General features: G+C 45.0%; 1 protein-coding gene across 1 annotated transcript in view; it reads right to left on the reverse strand.

Moving 5' to 3' along the window:
* Positions 1-2,882, reverse strand: part of TDRD5 (tudor domain containing 5) — a 58,627-nt gene extending 55,745 nt beyond the window's left edge. Inside the window, exon 1 of the mRNA XM_069065462.1 lies at positions 2,651-2,882. Coding sequence (XP_068921563.1) covers positions 2,651-2,882 — 232 coding nt within the window. The remainder of the gene's footprint in view (positions 1-2,650) is intronic.
* Between the last annotated feature and the right edge of the window lie 6,523 nt (positions 2,883-9,405).

A 9,405-nucleotide genomic window follows, 5' to 3' on the forward strand; every position in this document is an offset into this window, starting at 1 on the left:
ACAATCAGGATAACCCAGGATCTGGCAGCTTCTACACTGAGGGATCAAAGGGCTTGGAATATCATATTCCGGAGGGCAAAGGAGCTGGGATTAAAACCAACAGTCACCTACCCAGCAAAACTGAATATCATGTTTCAGAGGAAAATATGGTCATTCAGTGGAATAGAGGACTTTCAAGCATTCTTGCTGAAAAAAACGAGTTGAATAGAAAATTTGACATTCAGATACAAGAAGCAAGAGAAGCATGAGAAGGTAAACAGGGAAAAGAAATCATAAGAACTTATCAAAGTTGAACTATTAACATTCTTACATGGAAAAACAATAATTGTAACTTATGAAACTTTTCTCAGTAGTTGAAAGGAACAGAAATAAATACATATATATATATGAGGGTATATGGGCATATGAATACATATGTGAAAGTGCATATATGTTTATAGGTATACATAGATAGAGGGCACAAGACCAATTTAACAGGAAGGGATGATACTTAGAAGGTGAAATTAATAGGTGAGAGAGGAATATAATAAGAGGAGATGGGGAGAGACAAAATGGGGTAAACTATCTCATATAGAAGAGGCAAGGGAAAATGTTTACAATGGAGGGGAAGAATAGGAAGGCAAAAGGGAATGGGTCAACCTTATTCCCATTGAATGTGGCTGGAGGAGGGAATGAAATATACACTAAATAGGGTATCTCGCCCTCCAGGAGAGTAGGGGGGCAAGGGGATGAGAGGGGGGATGATGGAAGGGAGGAAAGGCTGGGGGGGAGGAAAGTTGGAAGCACCCACTTTTGAAAAGGGATGGGATCAAAGTAGAGAATAGAACAAGTGGGAGGTGGGATAGGAGGGAGGGAAATATAGTCGGTCTTTTACAATATATACACCATGTTATTGTTTTGCATTAGCCACACATGTATAACCTATACTGAACTGCTTATCTTCCCAGTAAGGGTGGGTGATAAGGGAGGAAGGGAATGAATATAGAATTCAGTTTTAAAATCAAATGTTTAAATATATATATACACTATTATTAATACTGTTTTACATGTAATTGGGAAATAAGATATACAGGCACTGGGGCATAGAGATCCACTGGAAAAGTCGAAAGGGGTATGGGAGAAAATATGGGAGAGAGCAGATTAGAGGAGGGGATATCCTGTGGGACTGCTATCTTGGGGTGGTGGGTAGGGGAAAAACGGGGAGAAAATTTGTAACTCAAAATCTGGCAGAAACGAATGATGTAAATCAGAAGTTAATAAAGCATTTGGAAAAAAAAACCAAAAGATTAAAAAGATTTTTCTAATCAACTTTTCACCATCAAGAACTGTGGAGCTAAAGGGACACTTGGACTTAAAAAACAGTCCTGGTATACATATTATGGGAGGGGGTGACAGGATTGAAGAGAACACAAAGACAGAAATGCAGCTGGCCCAAATCACCTGTACATAGAGGAGGTCAGTACTGGAGCTGACAATTTTAAATACACTGCAGTTATCTATTTTCAAAGAATCTAAAGGAAGCCATGGTAACAAAGATAGAAAAAGTCTTGGAACCACCAAAAAATAAGACAGAGAACATCAATAACAACCAAACTACACATCTACTTCATTTATGAAATTATGACAATAATCTACACACATGCATCAAGGTCATCCTTGGCAGGGGATATCCAAAAAGGAGGTAAGTTTTCAAAAACTATATTCAGTTGACTGCATCATTACTATCACACAATTAACTGAGATTTATAGATGGGCAGCAAGGAGGACCAGTGGATAGAGTGCCAGGTCTCGAGTCAAGAAGACCTGAGTTCAAATGTGACCTCAGACGGTTTCTAGTTGTGTGACCTGGGCAAGTCACTTAACCCTGTTTGCCTCAGTTTCCCCACCTGTAAAATGAGTTGGAGAAGTAAATGGCAAACCATTCCCGTATCTTTGTCAAGAAAACTCCAAATGGGGTCAGGAAGACTCTGACAGGACTGAAAACTGAATTACAACAAACAGAAAATCTAAGGTTCCCCCTAGGCTTAACAGCTTAATAGACTAAAACAAGCTGGTCTTCTAGATGGGTTCCCAACTCAAGAGTTTAAACTAATCATTCATACAGGAAAAACTAAGTGGCTAAAGACTGTCTGTATCATGATATCAGCTGGCAACCTATGGATCATGTCTATGGTCTATTTTCTCTTGGACAGATACTGCAAATAAATGCGTGATGAGTTGCATCCAAAATTCAACAGGAAAACAGAAATGAACTGGATTGCCTTTGGGTAATGAGGCACCGTGCTCTCTCTGAAACAAAGGCCCATCTTTTTAACATCAGTGTTCTTCTGGAGAAATTACACGGCTACCGATTACAGAATACTAGTCTGTGAAGCACTAAAATTGAGGGCAGTGCAGAGGCGCATGGGGGGGCGGGGGGGGTAGCTTGCAACACATTCCGAAAGGAGGAGGAGGTCATCACAAAAAGGCTGCCTGTCTAAGGGATAAACCAGGGACAGGTATCCAGACAGTCAGATGCCCCCAGGATGCTCGGCCTGGGGAAGGCGCAGTACCGCCCCGCTGACCCCACAGGGCAGCCTCAGAGCCCCAGCAGGGCGCACATGGGACCCTGTCGGTCCCCACGCCCCCCCACCCCCGCGGCTCCGCCTACCCTTGAGGATCACGGTGCCGTCCCCGCACGGACACACGCTGACCACGTCCGGCATGTCCAGGACCAGCTCCATGGTGGAGCGGTAGCCCAGAACCCGCAGGGGAAGGTGATTCCCCACCATGTACAAGTATTCTCTCTCCAGCTGCTGTGGGCTCAGCCCGTCCTTGGTGGAGATGAGGAGGGACCGGATCTCCTTCCTCAGACACTCCTGAATCCTCTCTTGGTCCGACATGCTTCCTCGGCTGGAGGGTTAAACAAACAGCACGGTTTTTATATTAGCAGTTAAAAATAAAAGACGGGGCTCAAGTCAAGACAGCGCTTATTAAGTGCCTGCTGTGTGCCCGGCACTGGGCTAGGCGCCGGGAACGGGAAAGAAAGCAAAGGCAGCCCCGGGCCCTCTGCTCGCTCTCCGGCTCCCACCCTAGGAGGCCGCCCGGCTGTTTTCTTCAGCCCACCCCGCCCGCCGCTGCCCCCTGCCCTGGGCCCACACTCCCCACCCCCCACCCCCACCCCACGCGGGCCGGACCCCAACCCAGTAACGTTCGCCCCCAGCCCCCCAACGTCCGTGCACAGGCCCAACGTCTCCTCAGACCGAGGCCGCAGGGACGGGCCTGGGCGTGGCGGGGGTCCCGGCCCGGCCGAGCGGCCTCTCCTTGCCGCTCACCCGCCCAGCTGGGCCGCGGGGCCCCCGCTAGAGCTCGGCTCGCCTCCCTCTCCGGTCGCTGCGGCCCCCGCCGCCGCTGCCTCCTCCGGCTGTCCGCGGTCCCGTGCGCGCGGCGAGGCGGGCAGAAGAGCGAGCTGTGAAGGAGGGGCCTCGCGCCTGCGCAGCGGCGCCCGCCCGTCCTGACGCCCGAGACGCGGGACGCCGGGTCCCTGGCGGGAGGCTGCGCGAGGCGGCCGGGGCCCTCGGGACGGTTGGGGCGCCACAAGACCGAAGGACAGGGCCAGAAGCGGGGGCGTCGCCGTCCTCCCCCAACCCCTGCGGCCCGGCTCCTGCCCGGCCCGGCCACGCGCGCTCGCGTCGTCCGGGGCGCGGGCCGCTCCCTTGGGGGCCGCGGACTGGGAGCTCGCCGCCGGGGCTGCGGTGGCTATCGGAGGCCTGGAGCTCGGTGCGGGGCCCACGGCCTCGGCGGCGGCGCCGGGGATGGGGGACCGGCAGCTCGCCCTGGGGGCCCCGGAGCCCGGCCCCGGCGACGGTAGCCGCCGACGGGCAGTGCGGGGCAGCGGGGGCTGCTGCAGGGGCAGCAGCGGGCGCGGGCAGGGGCATCTCGGGTCGGCCGGGAGCGGAGCGAGGCCGGAGCCCAGGCACCAGCGGCACATCCCCGGAGGGAGCAGAAGCGGAGCTGCCTCGACGACGGGGCCGCCGTCCCGGAGGAGGAAGGGCGGGGGCGGGGACGGCGGGGTCCACATGGGCCCTCGTGCCCGGCCAGCTCCGGCTCTGGGCACGGTCGTCGCGGGGCGCTGCTCCCTTCCCGGGGCGGGCGATGCCAGGCGGAGCAGACCCTCCCCTCCTAGCGCTGTGCCAACGAGACCTCCGCTGTGGAGCGGCTGGAGCAAAGTAGGGGTCCCGACCTCAGACTCCACCCCTTCCCAGCAGGGGGTAATGGAAAGCTGAGCCTGGGCGGAGAAACAATTAGGAAACTCTGCGAGGTGCAGCCTCAGGTAGCCCCGGGGTGCTATTGCAAAGTGTCTCCAGTACTCTCTGCTTGGGGTCCCTCCTGGCTCTCCTCCACCCGCAGGCAGCTCACATCCCACCGCCTCCCAGAGGCCGGTCCGGCCCGCCAGGTTGCCAGTTGTCCCGACCCTCAAACGTGGTATCCGATCGGGAACCTCTCTGACGGACTGGTCATCCTCTGGCCTTTGCGTGAAGACTTCGCCGGCGGGACCTCTCCTTCCCCGGCCTGCCCCTTCTTCTTTGGAAGAGCTCGATAATTATTAGCAACCCTTTTTTCTTGCGGCAAGAAGAAACACCCCTTTTTACAGCTTGAGCGCTTTGTTCTGTTTCTGCTTCGTTCTTCCTGGGAAGGGGAGCAAGTCTGATCCCTCTTGCAAGTGAAAAGACCCTCAAGTATTTTAAAACAGGTGTCAGCACCCCATTTCCTTCAGCCAGCCCTAAGCCGCTTCACCCCGTAGCTGCCCCGCTCTGCCGAGGCATCGATTCCAGCAGGTCCTTAAAGTGATGGAGGGGATTGGGCTAGAAGGCCCTTCAGGCCCGTTCCTCCATTAAACCCATGACATCGACGGCCTCTCGTAATCTGACCAAAAAAAATAATAATAATTTTAGTTTTGTTGATGACTGTTGCATTTTTTTTTTTTTTTGGTGAGGCAATTGGGGTTGTGACCTACCCAGGATCACACAGCTAGTATTAAGTGTTTACGGTCAAATTTGAACTCAGGTCCTCCCAACTCCAGAGCTGGTTCTCAATCCACTTGGACACCTAACTACCTCTTATTCTCCCTCCCCCCCCCCCCATTTTTAAAAATGTGTATCTTCAGCGCCTACAACACTAGCTTGTAGTGTACTACAATATTTCTTAATTGGTTGGAAACTATCTTGAATTTGCAGGCCATTTCCTAGTGTTTAGCTCTGATAAACCTTTTTCAATTTATTACAACATTCTTTTCTTTTTAAATTTTGAGTTCTCTCCCTCCCTCCTCCCCCATCCCCACCCAATGAGAAAGTAATCAATATGATGCCAATATACTTGTGAGACCATGTAAAACGTAGTTTCATATTAGCTTTAAAAAAAAAAAAAACAAGAAAAATATAGTGAGAAAACTATACTTCAGTTTGCACCCGTAGTTCATGAGTTCTCTGGAAAGTGGCCCCCTCATTTCCATTAGCACAATAGTACTCCATCACAATCATATGCCACAACTTGTTCAGCCATTCCCCAGTTGATGAGCATCCCTCAATTTCCAATTCTTTACCACCACAAAAAGAACTGCTATAAATATTTTTGTACATACAGGTCCTTTTTAATATATGTGTATATAGTTTTCAACATTCACTTTCATAAGATTTTGAGTTTTGACTTTTCCCCCTCTCCAAGAGGGCATGCAATCTGATGTAGGCTCTACTTATACACTCATATTAAACATTTTCACATTAGTCATGATGTAAAGAAGAATTAAAACTAGTGGGAGGAACCACAAGAAAGAAGAAACAAGACAACAAAAGAAAAGGAGAACAAATAGTATGCTTCCATCTGCATTCATATTCCCAAGTTCTCTCTCTGGATGTGGATAGCATTTTCCATCCTGAGTCTTTTGGAGTTGCCGTAGATACTTGTGTTGCTTAGAACCAAGATAATATAAGGTCAGTCGTCACACAATACCTGATACTGTGGACCATGTTCTCCTGGTTCTGCTCGCTTCACTCAGAATCAGTTCATATAAGTCTTTCCAGGTTTTTCTAAAGTCTGCCTGCTCATCATTTCTTACAACACAATAGTATTCCATGACATTCATATACCATGACTTGTTTAACCATTCTTTAATTGATGGACATCCCCTCAATTTCCTATGCTTTGCCACCACCAAAAGAGCTGCTATAAATATTTTTGTATATGAGGGTCCTTTTCACATTTTTATAATCTCTTTGGGATACAGCCCCAGAAGTGGTTAAAGGGAATGCACAGTTTTATAGGCCTTTGAGCATAGTTCCAAACTGTTCTCCAGTTAACTCCACCAACAATGCATAAGTGTTGCAATTTTCCCACATCTCCAACATTTATAATTTTCCTGTTTTGTTATGTTAGCCAATCCAAAAGGTGTGATGTGGTACCTCAGAGTTGTTTAGATTTGCATTCCTCTAATCAATAGTGATTTAGAGCATTTTTTCATATGACTCTAGATAATTTAAATTTCTTCCTCTGAAAACTGCCTGTTCATATCCTTGGACTATTTATCAGCTGAGGAATGGCTTGTATTCTTATAAAATCAATTCAGTTCTCTATATATTTTAGAAATGAAACCTATACCAGAGAAACTGGCTGTAAAAATTGTTTCCCAGCTTTCTGTTTCTCTTCTAATCTTGGTTGCATTGGCTTTGTTTGTACAAAAACTTTTCAATTTAATGTTATCAAAATCATCCATTTTGCATTTCATGATTTTCCCCATCCCTTGTTTGGTCATAAGCCTTTCCCTTTTCCATAGATCTGACAAGTAATCCTTGCTCTCCTAGTTTGCTTATAGTATCAGTCTTTATATTTAAGTCATGTACCCATTTTGACTCTGTCTTGGTATAGGGTGCAAGATGTTGGTCTATGCCTAGATTCTGCCATACTATTTTCCAGTTTTCTTAGCAGTTTTTGTTAAATAGTAAGTTCTTATCTCAGAAACTGGACTTATCAAATAGTAGATTGCTGTAGTCATTGACTGTTGTGTCTTGTGTCCCTAAACTATTGCACTGAGCTACCACTCTATTTCTTAGCCATTATCAAGTAATTTTGATGATTGCTGCTTTACAATCCAATTTAAGATCTGGTACAGCTCTGCTACCTTCCATTGCATTTTTTTTCATTAATTCTCTTGATATTCTGAACTTTTTGTTCTTCCAAATGAATTTTGTTACTGTTTTTTCTAGCTCTATAAAATAATTTTTTTGTTAGTTTGATTGGTATGGCACTGAATAAGTAATTTAATTTAGGTAGAACTGTTATTTTTATTACATTAGCTTAGCCTACCCATAAGCAATTGATGTTTTTCCATTTATGTATATCTGACTCTATTTGTGTGGAAAGTGTTTTGTAATTGTGTTCATATAGTTCTTGGGTTTGTTTTGGCAGGGTTTGTTTGGGTTTGTTTTTTCCCAGATATTGTTTAATGTAACTTTAAATGGAATTTCTCTTCCTATCTCTTGCTGTTGGACTTTGTCAGGTATATATAGAAATACTGATGATTTATGTGGGTTTATTTTATATCCTGCAACTTGGTAAAGTTGTTCATTATTTCAAATAATTTTTTACTTGATTCTCTAAGTATATCATCTTATCTGCAAAGAGTGATAGCTTTGTTTCTTCCTTGCCTATTCTAAATCCTTCAATTACATTTTCTTCTATTATTGCTAAAGCTAACATTTCTAGTACAGTATTGGGTAACAGTGGTGATGATGGACATCCTTGGTTCACCCCCAATTTTATTGGAAATGCCTTTAGCTTATCATAGGTCCCTCTTTTTTTTAAAATCTCTTTGGGATACAGACCTAGTAGTGATATTGCTGGGTCAAAGGGTATGCACAGTTTTATAGCCCTCTCTGGGATACTTTTTTTGACCCTTTTCTTTTTTTTGGAAGGGCAATTGGGGTTAAGTGACTTGCCCAAGGTCGCACGGCTAGTTTTGTGTTAAGTGTCTGAGGCCGGATTTGAACTCAGGTCCTCCTGACTTCAGAGCTGGTGTTCTATTCACTTCGCCACCTAGCCGCCCTTCTGATCTACTTTTAAAACTAGAAAGGGGCCCCATACTATTTACTGAATAAAACAAAAACTTGTAATCTTCAGGGTCTTCCACAATCTGGCTGCAAGCTATTTTTCTAGCCCTCTCATATACTACTCTCTATCGTGTAATTTTAGTTTCAACCAAAGTGGACTGTTTGCCATGCTTGCTTACTCATCCATATGCCTATTTTCACACAATAGATTCCTCTCCCCCTCCCCTCCCCCCACCATTTCCTTCTGCTGAAGTCTTTCTCAAGTGAAAGTAAACTTTAAGTTTCTCATAGCACTTAGTTTGGACTTTGCTGGTCCAAGTTCCCAATTACTTTTTTAAATGGTCTGGTGAGAGACTATCGAGAGGAGGAGAGATTGTGACCTTATAAAAAATTTTGCTTCACAAACTAGGAAGTTCCAGCTCATTCTCTGTTGTTATATAAAAGTCCAGTTGAGGGTTGTTGAGGGAGGGATAGAATTTGGAATTCAAAACTTTTTTTTTTAATGTCAAAAATTGTTTTAATGTGTAATTGCAGGTAGAAGTAAAGTAGAGGAGTCAGGATAGGAAATAAGAGATGCACAAACCAAAGCAAAGATCAGGAGTAGAATTTGTTAGGGAAAGTATATGTCTATATGTGTACATATGTATTTGTGTGTGTATATTTATATGTGTAGGTCTTTATCTATATATAAATATATTTGCACTTAATTGTGGGGAGGAGGAAGGGGGGAAAAGAACAAAGTAAAAAGTGCCCAGCAGAGAACAGACGAAATTTAAAAGGAGGCCAAGAAAAGATGTGCAGCTCTCAACACAATGTATATATAGTATTTGTCATACAGGCTTTCTTGAAATGAAGTTTATCGCTACATATTTTGAATCCTCTCATGTTCTGCTCTGCACATGACATGCTTTTTTTTTCTTTTCCCACTTTGTATTTGTTTCAGTATTATGATTTTTTTCGTTTTCTCTATTCTGTATTTGTGTTCTGATGTGAGTCTAAAATAAAAGATTAAATTTAAAATTTGTTTTAACATGTAATTGGGGAAAATGCATATATTCATATACATATATATGTTATATGATCATAGATTTAGAGCTAGAAGTGATCTTGGGAACTGTCTAAACCAACTCCATAATTTTACAGAAAAGTAAGCAAAACAGTGAACTTTAACATTTAAATTGGCCTATCCATTCCCCAATTTACTTTATTTGTAAGGATGGCAAAATATCAAGAAATAAAAATATGTACAAAGCTAGGAGTTCAAAAATATGTATGTAATATTTTTGACAAGATAATGGTCCCACAATTCTAATTAGACAGGAAT

This window comes from Petaurus breviceps, unplaced genomic scaffold (genome assembly GCF_028583685.1).
Source record: "Petaurus breviceps papuanus isolate PSGF00001 unplaced genomic scaffold, PetGlider_PUasm1.0 90692, whole genome shotgun sequence".
Lineage (NCBI taxonomy): Eukaryota > Metazoa > Chordata > Mammalia > Diprotodontia > Petauridae > Petaurus > Petaurus breviceps.